Source organism: Heteronotia binoei, chromosome 13 (assembly GCF_032191835.1).
Source record: "Heteronotia binoei isolate CCM8104 ecotype False Entrance Well chromosome 13, APGP_CSIRO_Hbin_v1, whole genome shotgun sequence".
Classification (NCBI taxonomy): domain Eukaryota; kingdom Metazoa; phylum Chordata; class Lepidosauria; order Squamata; family Gekkonidae; genus Heteronotia; species Heteronotia binoei.
In genome coordinates, this window is record NC_083235.1 from 18,807,601 (window position 1) to 18,828,830 (window position 21,230).

Here is a 21,230-nt window from a genome sequence, read left to right on the forward strand (position 1 = left end):
CTATCTCTGTGGTTTCCATTCACTGCATGAAGTTCTGAACGGTTCTTGCATCTGAAACCAAAGTGGGGGCTGCAGTCTGTGACAGCCACGCCTCTTCCGGTGTGTAGCTCAACTAACAGGTGTCTTTCAGACCCCAGCACAGAAGAGGCCCTGCAGTTTCTGACAGAGAAACTGCGTCATTCCATTTATAGGGGCTCAGTTGCCAGATCTTGATTTGCATCTAGTGAGCTCTAGAACAGGAGTGGCCAAACTTGCTTAACATAAGAGCCTCATAGAATAAACATCATATGTTTGAGAGCCGCAAGACATGAAATTCAGATGTATCAAGAGAAGTACAGTGTCCTGATCACGTGATGTGATGGTATCGCTTTACTCTGCTCTGGTAAGACCTCATCTGGAGTATTGTGTTCCATTGTGGGCACCACATTTTAAGAAGGATATAGACAAGCTGGAACAGGTCCAGAGGAGGGCGACGAAGATGATGAGGGGTCTGGAGACCGAGTCCTATGAGGAAAGGTTGAAGGAGCTGGGGATGTTTAGCCTGGAGAGGAGGCGGCTGAGAGGTGATAGGATCACCATCTTCAAGTACTTGAAAGGCTGTCATATAGAAGATGGTGTGGAATTGTTTTCTGTGGCCCCAGAAGGTAGAACCAGAACCAGTGGGTTGAAATTAAATCAAAAGAGTTTCCGGCTCAACATTAGGAAGAACTTCCTGACCATTGGAGCGATTCCTCAGTGGAACAGGCTTTCTCGGGAGGTGGTGGGCTCTCCTTCCTTGGAGGTTTTTAAACAAAGGCTAGATGGCCATCTGAGAGCAATGAAGATCCTGTGAATTTAGGGGGAGGTGTTTGTGACTTTCCTGCATTGTGCAGGGGGTTGGTCTAGATGACCCTAGAGGTCCCTTCCAACTCTATGATTCTATGTTTGAGATCCACAAGATGGAAGGAAGGAAGGTGGAAAGAAAGCAAATTGATGGGGGAGGAAGAGGTGAAAAGAAAGCAACTTTAAATGCATTCTCCAAGTTGCCATCCAGTGGGGTGAGGGGGCGATTTCAAGAGCCACACAAAATGTGTGAAAGAGCCACATGTGGCTCCTGAGCCACAGTTTGGCCACCCCTGCTCTAGGATAAATGGGTATGTTGTTAGCTTTATCTCAGGGGGGGGTTGTGTGTGTGGGAGGGGATGATAGAAGAGAAGTGAATACAAGCAGAACATGGTATTTCTGGAAGTGCTCTCTTAAAGGTAAGTCCCATAGATTCCAGGGCTCAACTATCTCTGTGGTTTCCCTTCACTACATGAAGTTTTGGAAGTGCAGTATTAAAGTTGAGTCCCATATTTAAAAACGTAGAAGACTGCTGGCCCAATTGATGGAAGAAACATCAGCAGATCCCTGCCTGGCTGATAGTCTTAACAGTACTCTGATGAGAGAGAAATCCTCCTTGCTTCTTCTTGTGTCCTGTACACTTTGGCTGCTGCCTGCGTTCTCGTCCTTGTGGGACACACACACAAAAAAGGTTCACTTCTGTAGTTTCTCTAATGTTGTAGAAAGAATGACCAGGAAGGCAGAAGGTATTGAGGTGTTACACGTGTGTAGGAAAGCGATGAGAATTCTGAATTGGGCTGTTGTCTTTTCTGTTCGTCATCATGGTGTCAAAATTTCTTGTGAAGTTTAAAAGACGAGCGGCCTGCTGGAAGACTTACCTATCTTTCGAGAGTCAGGCTGTGTGGGGGTGATTGCTATCTGAGGTTGGAACTGTTTTTGGTTTTGAGGGTGAGAAACCATAGAACAATCCTGTGTAATGCTATAAATTCTCGTGTGTCTGAGATGGGCAAGCAACTGTGGTCCAGCTATGCGTATCTTCTCTTCTCTCCAAAGATAACAAGGGAGACTGATAAGCGAACTTTACTTCCTGTCTTTTTCCCCCCTTCCTTCTTCCTAGGGAACAGAGATTTGGAAAAATGACCCACTGCTATTACAACGAGTCGGTCGAGTTCTTCTACAACAAAAGTGGGAAGGAGCTGTTCCACTACTGGAGGTCCAAGGATGTCTTGGTGGTCGTCCTTGGCTTGACTGTCAGCATCATCGTCCTTCTCACCAACTTGTTGGTCATCACCGCCATCTTTATCAACAAGCGCTTCCACTACCCTATCTACTACCTGCTGGGGAATCTGGCCGCTGCTGATCTCTTTGCTGGCATTGCTTATATGTTCCTGATGTTCCACACCGGGCCCAGGACAGCTCAGCTCTCTCTCAATACCTGGTTTATCAGGCAGAGCCTCTTGGACACCAGCCTCACCGCTTCGGTGGTCAACCTCTTGGCCATTGCGGTGGAGAGGCATCAGACTGTGTTCACCATGCAGCTCCACAGCACCATGTCCAATCAGCGGGTGATGATTCTCATCTGCTGCATCTGGATCACAGCTCTGTTGCTGGGCCTTATCCCATCGTACGGCTGGCACTGTCTGTGCAATCTAGACAGTTGTTCCAAGATGGCGCCCCTCTACAGCCGCAGCTATTTGACCTTCTGGGCCCTCTCCAATCTTTTCATCTTTGTGGTCATGGTGGTTGTTTACACTCACATCTTCGTCTATGTGAAGAGGAAGATGGCACGGATGTCCAAGCACACTAGCTTCCACCCACGCTACAAGGAGACGATGATCAACCTCATCAAGACAGTCATCATTATTCTTAGTAAGTAACTGCATCTTCTGGTTTCCTGGCCATGGAAAATGGAGTGTGTGTTATGACACAAAATACTCATTTCCTCTTTTTATAAAAACCCTTCCCATTGGCTAATGGACAGAGGTACCTCTTGTGGGCAATGTTCCCTCTAAGCTGCAGAGTCTTGTGAACATAAATTCTCCTTTGTGAGCTACTGGTATTAAAGTTGTGAGCTAAAAAAACAAAAAAAGTAAAGGTAATCCTCTGTGCAAGCACCAGTTGTTTCCGACTCTGGGGTGATGTCGCATCATGACGTTTTCACGGCAGACTTTTTACGGAGTGTTTTGCCATTGCCTTCCCCAGTCATCTACACTTTCCCCCCAGCAAGCTGGGTCCTCATTTTGACCTCAGAAGGATGGAAGGTTGAGTCAACCTTAAGCTGACTACCTGAACCCAGCTTCCACCGGGATCAAACTCAGGTTGTAAGCAGAGCTTAGCACTGCAGTACTGCAGCTTTACCACTCTGCGCCACGGGGCTGTTACCTACCATTGTAGGAGATCCATTATCAAATATACCCTACCCTTTTAGCTATGCTATAAAAATCTGGGATCGAACTCAGGTTGTGAGCAGATAGTTCGGACTGCAGTACTGCAGCTGTACCACTCTGCGCCGCGGGGCTCTCTAAGTTGTGAGCTCCTGGCATTAAAGTTGTGAGCTACTACATGAATTATTGTGCTCTGGGGTCATCCTTCCTGAGCTAAGACAAAAATGTGAGAGCTGGAGGCTAAAAATCTGTGAGCTAGCTCATGCTAACTCAGCTTAGAGGGAACACTGCTTGTGGGTTGTCACTCAAAAGTAGCATCATGGATGAGGAAATTACAAATCAGTGGATATTCATACTAGTTCTAGCAAGTGATTTAGCATTACCTATTGGTTAGAGTCTTGGGATGTAATGTGTCATGTTGTTTTTTCTATGAGTCTTAATTGGTGGCCCACTAGAAAAGTTTCTTTATCAGATTTGGCCTGTACCGTGAACTTGCTACGCGGACATGAGCAAGCCACTTTTCAGTTCTCTTCTTCCCAAATCTGCCTTAAGAGGATGAAACTGTCTTACAAGGCTACAGCAAAACAATGTACTTGAACAATTTTGAAAGTCCCGAATTAGTAAACAGAAGTAGGATTAGTGCCCTGGACTTACTTGCAGCCATTCACTTGTGGGGCATGAATGGAAGGTCAGGAGCATGGCCATGGAATGCCCCACCATGGCTATGGGCCAGGATAACACCCTTCCAAATAGATCTGGAAACATTATTTATTCACAGTTTTTCTTCCTAGCCTGAATGCCCATAAATGCCTCTGTTATGTGTAGGAGAGAAAGAGCTGTTGTTTCATGGCATTTTAGTCCTTGTAGGCAGCTAGTTGAGTGGGTATTTTCCAGGCTGATTTACAGAAATGGTACATGTTGCCTCTTTGGGTCTGCCCACTTACCATCATTTCTTTCTTTCCATCTGTACACTGCATCTATCGTCATCCCCATGGGAGTTGACATTCCTGCACAAATCACCATGCAAAGGCCCCAGTTGAGGTCTGCTTGTGCTGTTATTGTCTCTCTCTTTTCAGCCATCTGTATATCTAATTCTGAACTCAGTCCCAGAGTGTGGATCAAGACCTCTGTACAACAAGGCCAGGTACAGAAAGAGGGGATGTTTCTACAAATTGCAAGGAACACTCAGCTTTGCAGAAAAAAATCTTTTTTTTAAAAAAAAAAGGGGGGGGGGAGAAGAATATTTTTAAATGGCAGGGTCTTGTGAACAAAATTCAAATCCCGTAGCACCTTAAAAAAGACCAGCAACTATTTCCAGGGTTCACGCTTTTGAGTCAAAGCTCATTTTTTCATAGGGTACCTTATGAGATCTTTGCAGCTATATTTGATTGCCTAGGCAACCTCAGGCAACACAACCTAGGTCAGGGATGGGGAACCTTTTTTCTGCCAAGGGCCATATGGATATTTGTAACATCATTTGTGGGCCATAAAAAATTATCAACTTAAAAAACAGTGCTCCGCTGAGGAAGAATGATTCAGACCAGCAAAATTAATGCAAATAATTGTTTTTCTATTTGAAGTCATGTGGGGAGAGCTTAATCTGGCACACGTGCACGCATACACACACACACACACACGGCCCACCGCCCTGGGCAAATGCATAGGTCCAGGGCTTTTTTGCAGAAAAAGCCCAGCAGGAACTCAGTAGCAGATTAGACCACATCCCCTAATATTCGCCTATTAGGTCACATACTCATTAGCATATTAGGTCACACCACCTGGGATAATCAAGTGCAAACTGAACTGTGACAGTAACTTTTCCAGGCCCTGCAGCAATTCTGGCTGGCCAGCCTGGTCCCAGAGAGGCTGCCGCACCGAACATCTGGGCTCTGTGATCCCTGCCTGGCCCTGGGGAGGCTGCTGCACAGCGCGGCTGAGCCCCACGATCCTCGCTGGCCAGCCAGGCCCCAGAGAGGCTGCCTCATGGCTCGGTTCGGTCCAGCAATTCATGAGGGCCATATACGGCCCTCAGGACAGAGGTTCCGCACCCCTGATCTAGGTTATCCAGCATGGCTGGTGCAGGTTCATTTTGAAACCTGCAGTGAACTGAGAGGTAGGGAGATGGAGGGGGCAGGAAGGAAAGACAAGAAGGAGGATAGAGGTGGGGAGAGATGAGCTGTTCCGCTAGAAACGCAATGCCAAATTGCCACAAGTGGAGGCGGGGAGGGAAGAGGAAGGGAAGTGGAAAGAGTGAGGGGAAGGAAGATGAGCTGATGGTCTGGATATGACCTCTTCCACAGAAACCATCCTTCTAGGCTCTCTGCTTGAGTTTTCAAGAGGCAGTGTTCATTCCCACATTAAGTTCAGCAGTAAATTACCACTTCCCTTCTGTTCCGTTGGTACATCTGTTTGAAATAGGCAGCGCAGTGCTGCCATTCCTATCTCCTTATCTCTGAACTGAGGAGAAGTGTCGCCATGTCACAAACACACCCTGGATCTGTGTGTTTCTACATGCATGCTGCATCTTTGACTGCACGCAAAAGTGTGTTTCGCTTTGTGTCATCACTCCAGTTTACAAAACCCAGCCTATCACGTAAACCGTGCCTTGGAGTTCCCTGGCAAGGCAGTCTCTGCGCAAGTACAAAGGGCAGAGTTTTCCAGTTACTTTAGCCCCTCCCCCCCATTGCATGTGTTCTGAGTGTGTATGAGCAAACTAGACCTGTGAACAGGGCTGGCCGTAGACTGTCTGGCACCCTAGGCAAGGCTAACTTTTGGTACCCCTCCCCTCACTGATAATGTCACCAAGTCATAGAATCATAGAGTTGGAAGGGACCTCCAGGGTCATCTAGCCCAACCCCCTGCACAATGCAGGAAACTCACAAATACCTCCCCCTAAATTCACAGGATCTTCATCGCTGTCAGATGGCCATCTAGCCTCTGTTGAAAAACCTCCAAGGAAGGAGAGCCCACCACCTCCCAAGGGAGCCTATTCCACTGAGGAATCGCTCTAATGGTCAGGAAGTTCTTCCTAATGTTGAGCCAGAAACTCTTGAATTAATTTCAACCCATTGGTTTTGGTCCTACCTTCCGGGGCCACAGAAAACAATTCCACACCATCCTCTATATGACAGCCCTTCAAATACTTGAAGATGGTGATGATATCACCTCTCAGCCGCCTCCTCTCCAGGCTAAACATCCCCAGCTCCTTCAACCTTCCCTCATAGGGCTTGGTCTCCAGACCCCTCACCATCTTTGTTGCCCTCCTCTGGACCCGTTCCTGCTTGTCTATATCCTTCTTAAAATGTGGTGCCCAAAACTGAACACAATACTCCAGATGAGGTCTTACCAGAGCAGAGTAAGCGATACCAGCATCACATCACATGATCTGGACACTATACTTCTGTTGATACAGCCCAAAATTGCATTTGCCTTTTTAGCCACCGCATCACACTGTTGACTCATGTTCAGGGTATGATCCACTAAGACCCTTAGATCCTTTTCACACATACTACTGCTAAGACAAGTCTCCCCCATCCTATAACCATGCATTGGATTTTTCCTACCCAAATGCAGAACTTTACATTTATCCCTGTTAAAATTCATTTCATTGATTTTAGCCCAGTTTTCCAGCCTGTCAAGGTCATCCTGTATCCTGTTTCTGTCTTCTTCTGTGTTTGCAACCCCTCCCAATTTAGTATCCTCTGCAGGGTCACTTGGTGGGAACCCAATTCGGCACCACCAGAAGACTGGAGCCCTAGGCAGTTGCTTCGTTTGCCTAGTGTCAGGGCTGGCCCTGCATGTGGAAGAAGACGACGACACTGGATTTACATTCCACCCCCCCATTCTGAATCTTAGAGTCTCAGAGTGACTCACAACCTCCTTTACCTTCCTCCCCAGTTTGGTTGCCTTGGAAATAAGCATTTGAAGAAGAAGATACTAGATTTATATCCCGCCCTCCACTCCGAATCTCAGTCTCAGAGTGACTCACAACCTCCTTTACCTTCCTCCCCCACAACAGACACCCTGTGAGGTGGGTGGGGCTAAGAGGACTTTCACAGCAGCTGCCCTATCAAGGACAACTCCTACGAGAGCTATGGCTGACCCAAGACCATTCCAGCAGGTGCAAGTGGAGGAGTGGGGAATCAAACCTGGTTCTCCCAAGAGAAGAGTCCACACACTTAACCACTGCACCAAACGGGCTCTCTGGATAGGATTTGAATCCCAGTCTGCTTTCTTAAATAGGAAAGAAGCTTTATTACTATGGGTTGTTATGTTCAAGGAGGGGTCCCCAACGCTTTTGAGCCTGTGACACCTTGGAAATTCTGACACAGGGTGGTGGGTGCAACCACAAAATGGCCGCTGTGTGACATGGAGCAAACTGTAAAATGGTGGACTGCAGGAGGCAGAAGATGCACACACAGACTCCGGAAGCTCGAATGCAAGGGGCAAGAAGAGCAATTTAAAACAAATGCACTGGGAAAGAGGAGAGGGTAAAATAAAACAAACACTGTGGTGGCAGCTTGTGCTGGAACATTATTTTAACCCTCACAGCCGATAAGATCTCCAGTGCTGCTGGGCAAGAGCCTCCCCTGACCATGCATACTTTCTAAAAACATTTGTTGGGCCCTGTAAGAGGGCGATGGGTGCCATGGTGCCCCATGGGCGCCATGTTGGGCACTCCTGAGCTACAGCACATACATGGAAGCTGTCTTTCTTCTCAGTAGTAGCTACTGGCAGTGCTTCTTCTGGAAAGGATGTTCTTGCCAACCTTTTGTGGCCAGGAGGGCCGAAGTAATTTACATTCCTGAGCAGTTAGCACTTTTGTTCAAGCACCCTCAAATGTAAGGAGCTCCTGGATATCAGTAGATCCAAGTGGCTCTTCCACTGGAAACTCTGTACCGAATAGCCACCGGTCCAAGAGTGAATCGTATTCCTGGCAGAAACAAAAAATGAAAAAGGCCCCGTGAGTCACCAAAGTACAGTAAGCTGAAAAGTCATCTCACTGGGAACAAAATAGGTATAAACGTGTGGTATACTTAAAGGTACATAATAATCAGTCTCAAAGATATTGAAGCCGTAGACACCATATGCAATATATTCTCTAACAGAGCACTCTTTCTAAACCTATACATCACGGTTGGCCAAACTTGCTTAATGTAAGAGCCACATAGAATAAACTTCAGATGTTTGATAGCTGCCAGACAAGAAGGAAGGAAAATAGATGAGGGAAGAGGGGGAGAGAGGTGGAAAGAAAGCAACTTTAAATGCATTCTTCAAGCCGCTGGCTGGTTTGGCTTGGGGAAGTGATTTAAAGAGACAAATGCCTTCTCCCAAGCAGGCCAGCAGAGCAATGGGGACTTAGAAAGCCACACAGTATGTGTAAAAGAACCACAAGTGGCTCCCAATCCACAGTTTGGCCATCCCTGCTATACATAGAGGCAGTAAAACCTTCCAAAAGGGGTTCTCAGGTGTACACAAACAAATTTAAAAGTTCATCAATTTCACCAGACCCCAGCAGGCTGAAAAGTGCTTGTATAATGTTCTCCTAAGATCTCCACTGCCCAACAGCTTTCCGACAAAACAAAATGGAGTTTTTATCAAGGGCCGGGAGCAATTATCTTAATAAAATTAATCCTGGAACGGCTATACCTATTTCCATGGCTTTTTTTGTAGCAGGAACTCCTTTGTGTATTAGGCCACACTCACCTGATATAGCCAATCCTTCAAGAGCATAGCAGGTCCTATACTAAGACCCCTGTAAGCTCTTGGAGGATTGGCTCCATCAGAGGGGTGCAGCCTAATATGCAAAGGAGGTCCTGCTACCATAAAAGCCCTGCCTATTTCCCGTTTTTCCATCCCTAAAAAACTTTTTGCTAGCAAATAAGCCCCGCCTGGGAGTCCAAGTTGGGGCTTGTTATGAATTGGGCTTGTTGGTAGATGTCGGCTTCGTCTGTGTCAGCTTCACCACCGCTGGAGTGTCCTCCCCATGGGCTCTCTCCCTGCCTTCAGGCGCAGCCGGCCAGGCCACCTCCTAGCCCCCTGGCCCCCCTAAACACAAAATCCTGCCTGTGCACCCCACCAAGCCTGAAATCCTGGCTACGGCCCTGATTCTCTACTCCAGAGCTGGCAACCCTAGTGGCGTGCAGTGCCGTAGAGTCCACCAGGCCCATAGCTACAGCGGGGCCTGGGAGGGGCTAGGCCCATCCTTTCAATCCCCCCCTTCCAACTGTATGGCCCCTTTTTCCATGTGGGTTTTTTGTGGAGGCTCCCAATCTGTCTCCTTTGCTCACTGTCCCTCTGAGCAAGTAGTAGCACTGCTGATGGTCTTTTTTCTTTTTTTCTCTCCCCTTCCCTAACACACCTTGCAGAGCAAAGGGGGGTGGGGACAGAGTCAAGAGGTCTCTGTCTCTCTGAGAATGCGGCACATAAGAAAGGGGTGGGGGAGCCGAGCTGCTGTGACTGCCCAGGCATGAAGAGGGGTGAGCTTCTGGAACTCAGGGCAGCTTACAGTGCCAAGAGCCCTGGGCTGCCAAACTGGGTGGCCCCCCTACTCCCCCTACATGAATTCCTGGCTACGGCCCTGGAGTCCACCCTCCAAAGCATCCATTTCCTCCAGGGGAACTGACCTCTGTAGTCTGGAGATGAGACATAATTCCGAGGGATCCCCAGGTCCCGCCTGGAGGCTGGCATCCTTGTCTGCTGGCTTCCTTCGCCAGGAATTGAGCCCTGGGGCCTTTTGCGCATACTCTTGCCAGTGAGCTGCTTCAAATCACTCGATCCAGAGGCAGTCAGGAAGAAACTGAACAAAGTTGATTAGTTCCGCACCGGCTGCGATTTGGCTCGGAGGAGCAGCGGGTTGCTCTGCCTGAAGGAAAGCGGCAGGGGGCCACTCCCTCTCAGTGGAGACAGCGTGGAATCGGGCCATCTCCTAACAGGGTCGGCTTCTAATTCGTCTGCCAAAGCTCCGTTTCCCCCAAGCGCTCGGAGGGAGCCCTGCGAATGGAGCCAGGCCCTCCTGCTGCGTTGACGAGTTATCTTGGCTTCACAGAGCCGTGTGTTGGATGGGGTGCTTCTCGGGGGGTGGGGGTCTTGGTATGGCCAGATAATGCTGTGAGGAATGTGTGCTCGCATGGGGGGCGGGGAGGGGGGGTTCATCTTTCAGATGGAATACTGGGATAGGTCTGCTGCTGCATATGAACTTGTGTGTTTTGTTAAGCAAAGTTTCTGTGAGCTTCGGCGGACTTGGCAAGACCGACAGGCGCAATTATCTTTTTAGAACAGGGGTGGCCAAACTGTGGTTCCGGAACCACATGTGGCTTTTTGACACATATTGTATGGATCTCAAAGCCCCCGCTCCCTGTTGGCTGGTTTAGAGAAGACATTTTTCTCTTTAAATCACTTTTCCAAGCCAAGTTAGCCAGCAGCTTGGAGAATGCATTTAAAGTTAAAGTTGCTTTCTATCCACCTTTCCTTCCTTCCCTCCCTCCCTCCAACATCTGACATTCATGTCTTCCAGCTCTCAGACATCTGACATTAATTTTATGTGACTCTTTTGTTAAGCAAATTTGGCCACCCCGGTTTTAGAATCTCCGTGTTGTTTTGCCAACTTATATCAGTGTGTCCTTTACTATTACTGCACTGGGGCAAGGGTGAGCAAGCGTATTTGTGATCAGGGAAGGGACTGTGGCTCAGTGGTAGAGCCTCTGCTTGGCATGCAGAAGGTCCCAAGTTCAATCCCCAGCTGGCATCTGCTATTTTAAAAAGGACCCAGGAAGTAAGTAGAACATAGTGTGAGCCCACTGGCACCTTTAAGATCCATCAGAGTTTTCTTTAAGTTGTGAGCTTTTGTGTGGATGCACACTTCCTCAGATGCAGTGAAATGGAACTTGCCAGTCCCTACATTTAAGGCAGAGTTTGAACAGCATTTTAGCATACAATGGTGGCTCAGATGTTGGCTCAGTGGTAGAGCATCTGCTTGGTAAGCAGAAGATCCCAGGTTCAATCCCCGGCATCTCCAACTAAAAAGGATCCAGGCAAATAGGTGTGAAAAACCTCAGCTTGAGACCCTGGAGAGCCGCTGCCAGTCTGAGTAGACAATATTGACTTTGATGGACCGAGGATCTGATTCAGTATAAGGCAGCTTCATATGTTCAATGAAGATGTTTTAACAGATGCAAATGGGAATAATAAGCTAAAGTTTATGTGGTCACCGTTGTTTGGATTTAATTCTGGGGGGGAACAGTGAAGCAAATAAATACGTCAGAATTGGAGATAGGTGTGTAAATGTATCCTTAATAGTGGAGTGCTGAAAATAATTTACTTAGACCTTGTTGTTACGCTCCATCTGTCTCCTCTCAAGCATGGAAGCAGTAAGTAGGTGATGGGAAAGTCCTCTGCCTGAGATCCTGGAGAACTGCTGCCATTCTGAGTAGGTAATATTGAAGCTGATGGGCCAAGAATCTAATTCATTGTATGGCAGTTCCACGTGTTCATTCGGTTGTAGGGTTGCCAGGTCTGACTCAGGAAATACTTGGGGACTTTGGGGGAGGAGCCAGAAAACTTTGGGAGTGGAGCCAGGATCAAGTTTGTGACAAGCATAATTGACCTCCAAAGGAAGTTCTGGCCATCGCATTTAAAGGGACCACACTTCTTTTAAATGCCATCCCTGCACTGGAAATAAAGTAGGATGGGGGGGCACCTTCTTTTGGGGCTCATAGAATTGGACTTCCTGACCCAATATTTTTAAAATTTGGGGGGTTGTTTTGAGGAGAGGCACAAGATGCAACGGTGAAAATTTGGTGCATCTACCTCAGAAAACAGCCCTCCCAGAGCCCCAGATATACACAGATTGATATCCACAGGTTCTCCATGATATCCTATGGGCACAAAGGACATTTCACCCTTCACTCCGCTTTCTGCTAACCCTGAAGTGGGTGGAGGGCTTCCAAACCAGGGGATCCCCTTCCCGCAACTGGGGATTGCCACCTCTATGTTGTGTATGTGTGTGTAAACTGGTAGCAAATCCACCACACATCTAAAATCAACCTAGTACTGGGAATTCTGTGCAGGCCACTTTCTCCATCTTTACCCCTGGCCCTTATCCGACTGTCAACTCTGAGCATTCTGAGAACATTGAGTACACTCATCAGTACACTCATCAGTCAGTTTGGTTGCCTTGGAAATAAGCATTTGAAGAAGAAGATACTGGATTTATATCCCGCCCTCCATTCCGAATCTCAGTCTCAGAGCGACTCACAATCTCTACCTTCCTCCCCACAACAAACACCCTGTGAGGTGGGTGGGGCTGAGAGGACTCTCACAGCAGCTGCCCTTTCAAGGACAACTTCTGCCAGAGCTATGGCTGACCCAAGGCCATTCCAGCAGGTGCAAGTGGAGGAGTGGAGAATCAAACCCGGTTCTCCCATATAGGAGTCCACACTTAACCACTACACCAAACTGGCTCTCCAAGAAGCTTGACTGAGAAGCTTTTCTAGTAGAGGCAACAAAATGGGGGCTGAGAAGAACTGCAGATCAGACCTCTCCCCCTCCTCCCTTCCAGAAGCCTATGAATTCTTCGGGACCTGAACAGGCTTGTTCTCTTACCTGCTTTCCCATGCAGGTATGCTTTAGTGCTTAAGAGCAGCGAGTTCTGATCTGGAGGACTGAGTTTGATTCCCCACTCCTCCACCTGAAGCGGATTGGGTGACCTTGGGGCAGTCACAGTTCTCTCAGAACTTTTTTCATCCTGACTTACCTCAACAAGATGCCTGTTGTGGGAAGAGGAGTATGACTGTAAGCCACTTTGAGACTTCTTAAGGTAGAGGGGGAAAAGGTAAAGGTAGTCCCCTGTGCAAGCACCACTCTGGTATAGCACAATGTTTTAACGGCAGACTTTTTACGGGGTGGTTTGCCATTGCCTTCCCCAGTCATGTACACTTTCTCCTCAGCAAGCTGGGGACTCATTTTACCCACCGCATAAGGATGAAAGGCTGAGTCAACCTCGAGCTGGCTACCTGAACCCAGAGTCTGCCAGGTAGAGAAAAGTGGGATATAAAAACCTGCTCTACTTTCACTCCCCAACCAACTCAGCATTCCATACATCCTGGGGCATATTTAGTCCTAATCAGGTTGTTTTGGTGTGTAGAGGGGGAGCCCTTTCTGTCTTGGATAAATTACAAAGTCATATTCTTATCTGCATATGCAGGGAGTCCCCTGAGTACATCAAAATCCATACCTTGTCTGTGGGTGGCCTAGCTTTTCTGCCTTTGTGGCTGGCACGTGCTGCCCAATTTACTATTACATTCAGTAAAAATGACAACTGTTTAGAGCCATTGATGTCTATTAAGCTTGTAATCCCAGTCATTCTTACTTTGCAGTGTAATCCTAACAAAAACAAAGCGCTCTCTCTCTCTCTCTCTCTTTCTTTCTTTCCCCCTGCCCCTAGGAATTTACAATCTAAATTCAACAGCAGGGAGAAACAAAAAAATGCTGTTGAGTATACTCAAGCTTCAATTGCAGTTAGCAGTGGGGTAAATGGGCTGGGTTTAAGCTTTCTCAGAAGAGGTGCTTTCTGAGGAGGGTTTGAAGGTGGAGACAGTTGTGGGGCTTTGTACTGGGAGGGCATTCCTGGCACAAAAGGATGTTGGAACTGGCACTGCTCAAAGCTTGGATATGTTCAACATCCTTTAAACCAGGTACCGGGATGGATAGATTCCATGTGTCCAAGGGGCAGGAACTGAACGAAAGAACACCAGGCTTGATATAACTGCATGATGCCATTTTATGATACTTTGCTATGATCAGGTTTCCATGCAAGAAGCAAGTGGGTATGGGTGTGCCCTTGTTTTGTTGGGGTGTATGAAAGAATCGCATGACCCTGTGTAGGCCTGATGGGCGAAAGGAAGGTTGGCGGTGTAAGTGAAACAGAAAGCAGATATTGCTAGCATTTGCTTGAAGCCTAAATCTACAGAAGGCTTTTTAAAGCAAAGTACATTCAAATGTTCGAGGAGGCTGGCTTCCATTTGTGTTTAGAAACACGGTAATATGCAGTGCTTTTTAGTAGGAAAAAAGCCCAGCAGAAACTCATTTGCATATTAGGCCACACACCCTGGCACCACCGTTGTTTCACACAGGGCTTTTTGTAAAAAAAAAAAGAGAAAGAAATCCAGCAGGAACTCATTTGCATATCAGGCCACACCCCCAATGCCAAGCCAGCCAGAACTGCATTCCTGTTTTAAAAAAAAAAAGCCCTGCGAATACGTATTTTAATTAAATTCATGCTGCTGTTTTTGCAGCAGACATCCTGTTTCTACATCATGCATGTTTATGCTAGTCCTCTACAGGTGTTCAGTCTGTACACAGATGTGCACATGGTTGATATCCCACCTGCTGGTCTTGGCTTCTGTGCACTCGAGGTCACTTCTCTGCATGTACTCATTGTGGCCCCTTAAATTGTGGCCCAAAGGTGTGGATTTCCATGGAGCATTTCCACAGACAGAGGGACTTTTATCTTTGGTGCGACTTCCTTGACTCCTTCTCCAGCCAAAAATGCCCCCACGAATGACTGCAGAAGCATCATGGGACAGAGTTGAAGATTTGCAGTAGGAGGCGGAAATGAGTGGAAACCTGTCTCCTTTAGTGTTTGTGAGAATCTTCCACTTGCTCCAGTCCAGAATCTTGCTCATGTGACATGGTCATTCCTGGGTGGACCAATGGTGTCATACAGTATAAGACAGCTTCACGCGTTCCTGATTCAAGGATGGTGGCTTTGTCCTTGGACCAAATTACAAGTTCACCCATTCAGACACTGGAAGTGTAGTTGTCCAGCCATGTCTGTGCATGGGAGACACACTTATTGCCGCTCATTTATGCACCCTGTGTATGGGTTGACTCCCACCAGTCTTTACTGGGACAAAGAGCAAACTTGGTGCCAAATTATAACAGCCTGCCCTAATTCAAAGTATCATTGCTGACGGCTGGGGCTCTCATGCCCTTGACTTGCGTACCTGCTCTCTGAAACAGCTGTGTCCTGCTGTCCCTGGCATGAGCGGAGTTTCTGAAAAACTCAAGGCCAGATTTCCCCCATGTTCCACTTCCTGTGTATTTGCACCAACCTAAAACTGCTGCTTAGGGTGCCTGGCTGCTTTGACATCTTTTTTGGCAACAAAAACACGACTCTTAGATTGGCTCCTTTGGGGAAACTGCTTGGTGCTGAACTCTAGCCGATGCCAAGTAGTGACACTCTGGTACAATTAGAACAGTCGCCAGAATGAGTTTGTGCGGGGAGGTTATGGACAACATATGTTCATGTTTTATTTACCATGCCGCCTTTCTGTTGGACCATTCAGCTTACCGTCAAAACCCAGAACATAACTGGTAATGGCCGGAAAAAATATTCAACCATCTAGTCCAGCATCCTTTTTTACACAGCTGTCAACCAGCTGCCCTGGAAGGCAGCTTTTTCCAGCTCTGTGGTGTCCTTTTTGAAATGCGGTGACCAGAACTGCCCATGCTGTTCCTAATGAGGCTGCACCACAGCTTTATAGAAGGGCTTCACAATATTGGCTAATGTATTTGTAATCCCTTTCCTAACCATTCCGAGTATGGAGCTTGCCATTTTCATTTAGCTTTCCACAACAACCCCAAGATCTCTTTCAGTCTCAGCCAATTTAGGTACAGGATGTAGAAGCTGTATTTCATGATTATGAAAATCATCCGCAGACCCTGCATTCAAGTTTCAGAATAAGTTTCCACAACCACAAGGGCAATTTGCTTTAAAAATGAGTTAAAACGTATCATAACCAAACCAGTTTCTGCACCAGACTTCAGACTGACGTTTTGAATTCCAGATGTATGCAGATGCAAAGCTAGATTGACAGCTTAAAAAATCACTTTTGTGTTACATTTCCACATAACTTGCACAGTAGCTGTTCTGGTCAGAATTGCCATTGTTATGGAGGTGTTATGGAGAATCTGTTGCAGTCCGATGTTTTTCATGTTGACCACCTGCCTTTTTTCCAAAATTTGTTTTGGGTGCTGAGCAGAATTGCAGCATTAATCTGTTGAATGTGGACTAGCAAAGTTTTATTGATGCACTTGGTGGACAGAGGTTTTCAGGTTGGGGATGTAGTTGGTAATGTCCCCCAACATCTCGTTCATTTAAACATCCCAGGTGGTCACTTCTTTCTGTATCTGACCAGTTGTGGCTGCAAAGAGGAAGCTATCAGACCAGTTGTTTCATTATTGTTCATTAATGAAGCTGAAATTTACAAGCAAATACTTAAACCCCCCTTCCAAAGAGCAAGAGTCCAGTAGCACCTCAAAAGACTAACAAAATTTGTGGCAGGGTATTAGCTTTTGTCAATGAGGCCCGTGGCTTAGAGTGGTAAAGCTGCAGTACTGCAGTCAAACACTCTGCTCATGACCTGAGTTCAATCCCAGCGGAAGGTGGGTTCAGGTAGCCGGCTCCAGGTTGACTCAGCCTTCCGTCCTTCCGAGGTCAGTAAAATGTACCCAGCTTGCTGGGGGGAAAGTGTAGATGACTGGGGAAGGCAATGGCAAGAAAAAAAAAGGAAAGGTCCCCTGTGCAAGCACCAGTCGTTTCTGACTCTGGGGTGACGTTGCTTTCACAACATTTTCACGGCAGACTTTTTACAGGGTGGTTTGCCATTACCTTTCCCAGTCATCTACACTTTCCCCCCAGCAAGCTGGATCCTCATTTTACCGACCTCGGAAGGATGGAAGGCTGAGTCAGACTTGAGCTGGCTACCTGAAAACCCAGCTTCCGCTGGGGATCAAACTCAGGTCGTGAGCAGAGCTTAGGACTGCAGTACTGCAGCTTTAACACTCTGCGCCACGGAGCTCTTGATAGGCAATTGCAAACCATCCCGTAAAATGTCTGCACAAAAACTTCGTGATGCGACCACCCCAGAGTTGGAAACTACTGGTGTTTGCATAGGTGACTACCTTTACCTTTTTATGAGCTTTTGTGACCCTGCTCGCTTTTTCTGTGAGCAGTGATTCATGAGACTTCATTGCTGTTGTTCAGTCGCACAGTCGAGTCCGACTTTTTGCGACCCCATGGACAAAGTCACGCCAGGCCCTCCTGTCTTTCACCATCCTCCGAAGTCTGTTCAGATTCGTGTTTGTTACATCAGTAACACTGTCCAGCCATCTCATCTTTTGCCGTCCCCTTCTCCTTTTGCCTTCTGTCTTTCCTAGCATCAGGATCTTCTCCAGGGAGCGCTCCCTTCTCATTAGATGGCCAAAGTATTTGAGCTTCAGCATCTGACCTTCCAGGGAACAGTCAGGGTTGATTTTCTTAGGACTGACTGATTTGATCTTCTTGCAAACCAAGGCACTCACAAGTGTCTTCTCCAGCACCACATCTCAAAAGCATCTATTCTTCTACGCTTGGCCTTCCTTATGGTCCAGCTCTCACAGCCATACATTACTATTGGGAATACCATTGCTTTGACTATACAGACTTTTGTTGGCAGGGTGAAGTCTCTACTTTTTATTATACTGCCCAGGTTCACCATATCTGTCCTTCCAAGGAGCAAACGTCTTTTAATTTCATGGCTACAGTCACCATCTGCAGTGATCTTGTGAAGTCTGCCACTACTTCCATGTCTTCCCCTTCTATTTGCCAAGGTGTGATGGGGCCAGATGCCATGATCTTAGTTTTTTTGATGTTGAGTTTCAAGCCTACTTTTGTGCTCTCCTCTTTCACCCTCAACAAGAGGTTCTTTAGGTCCTCCTCACTATCTGCTATTAGAGTAGTGTCATCTGCATATCTGAGGTTGCTGATGTTTTTCCCGGCAATCTTAATTCCGGTTTGTGCTTCATCCAGTTCATACCCTGCCACAAGTTCATGAAAGTTCATACCCTGCTACAATTTTTTAAAGCGTTTAATGTGTCCACCCATCTTGATCTACCTGTTTCCAAATTTAGTGTAATCAGTCTTTTCCTGATAATTGCTTTAAGATCATTAAAAGTATCCTTGAAGCGTCTTGAAATGAAGCAGAAAGTCACAGAAACTGATAGCACAGGATAGCTGCATGGAATTGAGCAGAATGTTTTCCATTTTTGAAGAGGGTAAGAAAAGCCAAGGGGGTTGGGGCAGTTTCCCCCAAGGCTATGAATATTTGCAAATGGACTAGGCAACTGGACAACAAAAGTTTTCTCTAATAGCTTTCCACTTGCAAATTTAAGGAGGGTGGGGTCAGGGATTGGTCACTCACTATTGCCTTTGACATGTAAATGAGCATTACAGGATTGTAGTGGCAAAGTACCCTGGGCTCTCCAGCTCAGACTAGCCTGATCTCATCAGATTTCAGAAGCTAAGCAGGGTCAGCCCTTGGGAGTATTTGGGTGGGAGACCACCAAGCCGGAGGCTCGGCACAGAGGCAGGCAATGGAAAACCACCGTCGAACTTCTCTTGCCTTCAAAACGCTACGGAGTTGCCATAAGTCAGCTCTGACTTGGCAGCAGCAACAACAAATAGAAATATGCATTCAGTGGTGTGGAATCAGTTCGGTGTAGTGGTTAAGTGGGCGGGCTCTTATCTGGGAGAACCAGGTTTGATTCCTCACTCCTTTTGCACCTGCTGAAATGACTTTGGGTAAGCCATAGCTCTGGCAGAGGTTGTCCTTGAAAAGGCAGCTGCTGTGAAAGCCCTCTCAGCCCCACCCACCTCACAGGCAGTGTCCCCTCTAAGCTGAGCTAGTGTGAGCTAGCTCACAGATTTTTAGCCTCCAGTTTACACCTTTTTGGCTTAGCTCAGGAAAAATGGCCCCGGAGCAAACTAATTGATGCAGTAGCTCACAACTTTAATGCCAGTAGCTCACAAAGTAGAATTTTTGCTCACAAAACTCTGCAGCTTAAAGGGAACATAGCTCACAGGGTATCTGTTGTGGGGGAGGAAGATAAAGGAGATTGTGAGCAGCTCTGAGACTGAGATTCAGAGTGGAGGGTGGAATATAAATCCAGTATCATCTCTTCCTCCTCCTCCTCTCAAGAGGTAGCAAAAGAGAAATGCAGAAGCACTGCTACAAGGTGAACAAAGTTGGAGTCCAGTAGCACATGGCTTCCTCAGTAGGTGTTCTGGCTGGAATTGCCATTGTTCTTTTCTACAAGTGTTATGGAGAATCTACTATCTGTTGCAGTCCAAGACCAGCAAAGATTTTATTCAGAAATGTAAGCTTTTGTTTGCTAAAAGCACACTTCATCAGACAATAGCATGGGATAGGATTAGCAGTCCTACAGAGAGAGAAAGAGAGCAGGCAGTGAATTAGTACGCAGGATACTGAAAATGTTTTTAGCAGCTTAAAAGAACAAGTTGGGGTCTGGCAATCATTGAGAGTCTCTTGGACTACAAGAAGATCAAATCAGTCAGTCCTAAGGGAAATCAATCCAGACTGTTCCCTGGAAGGCCTGAAGCTGAAGCTCAAATACTTTGGCCACCAAATGAGAAGGGAGCACTCACTGGAGAAGACCCTGATGCTAGGAAAGGCAGAAGGCAAAAGAAGAAGGGGAGGCAAAGGATGAGATGGCTGGACAATGTTACTGATGTAACTAACACAAATTTGAGCAAACTTCAGAGCATGGTGACAGGAGGGCCTGGCATGACTTTCTCCATGGGGTCTCAAAGAGTCGGACTCGACTGTGTGACTGAACAACAAATCATCTGTTTGGGTTGACTGGGTGGAAAAAACAGCAAAGGCAGTAGTAAGATTGATGTCCATGTCATTAGGTTTCTTAATTGTGAAGGGTATATATGTAGGACTGCTAATTCCATCCCCTACTATTGTCTAATGAAGTGTGCTTTTAGCACACAAAAGCTTACATTCTGAATAAAATCTCAGTTGGTCTTAAATGTGCTACTGGACTCCAACTTCATTTTATTGCTTCAGACCAACACGGCTGCCCACCTGTATCTACTGCTACAAGATCTTAGTGTGGAAAAAGGCCAGGTCGTGTGGTTGGGGAAATACAAATATACAGCCCCTGACAGACCTATTTACCAGTGATACCGTGATAACCTTGTTGGCCTCTAAGATGCTCCCGGCCTCAAATCTATCTCCTATTTGCCTGTGTTTCCATTATGGATTTGGTTGTCAGTCTTGACGTTTCTCCCTTGTTTCAGTTCGCCTGTCCACTTTTTTAAAAATGTCTTTAAAAAACATTTAAGTAATCTCCTTAGCTTGTTAACATGGTAGCCTATCTCTGAAACTCCTTCAGGTGCTGTAAAACTGATAAGGGGAGAGAGGAGGAAGGCTGTTTTCGTAATGACAAAAATACAAGCCGCTCAGCGCAGTGCACAACCCAGTTCTTCTGCCGACTTGCCAAACCAACTTTCCTTGAGCTCACCTCGAGGGGTATTTGACGAGAGTGTGAGGAGTGCAGTTTGGGAGTGTAGCCGTTTCTCTTTGTATGCACATAGTCCAACCTGTTTTACTCTTGACCCAAATGGTGTGATTTGAGCTTGAATTTCTAGCACAGCAGGATAGTGTCACAGAAGTTTTTTTCAGAACAATCTTTAGATCTTTGAAGTCCAGTGGGGCTAGTGTAAGACATAAGAAGATCCCTGCTGGATCAAACCAGTAGTCTCTGTGTTCCAGCATCCTGTCTCACACAATGGCCAGTTCCTCTGGACAGCCAACAACAGGGCAGGAAGGCCGAGGCCTTCATAAGAACACAAGAGGAGCCCTCTGTCACGGGCTAGGGCCGGGTCAGGCAAAGTCCAAGGGCAGTCCAAGGTCTGTAGCTGGTGAGCAAAGAGGGTCCAAGGCGCCAAAACCGAATCACAGTCCAGGTATCGCAGGTCAGAGGTTCAGAAGCCGAAGTCAGGGGGTCCAGAAGTCAAAGCCAAAGTCAGGGGGTCCAGAGGCCAAAGTCAAAAGCCGAAGTGGCTGCTAGAATGTCAGGTGACTAGTTGCTTCCACAAAGCCTCCTCCCAAAGCCCACAGCTATACAGCCCTCTGCTGTCTGTTGCCCATTTGGGCTAATTGCTGGCTCAGAGAG

The 21,230-nt window shown here is 47.0% G+C and overlaps 1 protein-coding gene across 1 annotated transcript in view; it reads left to right on the forward strand.

Moving 5' to 3' along the window:
- The window catches only part of LPAR2 (lysophosphatidic acid receptor 2), a 61,580-nt gene that overhangs the window by 36,680 nt on the left and 3,670 nt on the right, over positions 1-21,230 (forward strand). Inside the window, exon 2 of the mRNA XM_060252606.1 lies at positions 1,940-2,691. Within this exon, the coding sequence (XP_060108589.1) occupies positions 1,940-2,691 (752 nt within the window). The remainder of the gene's footprint in view (positions 1-1,939; positions 2,692-21,230) is intronic.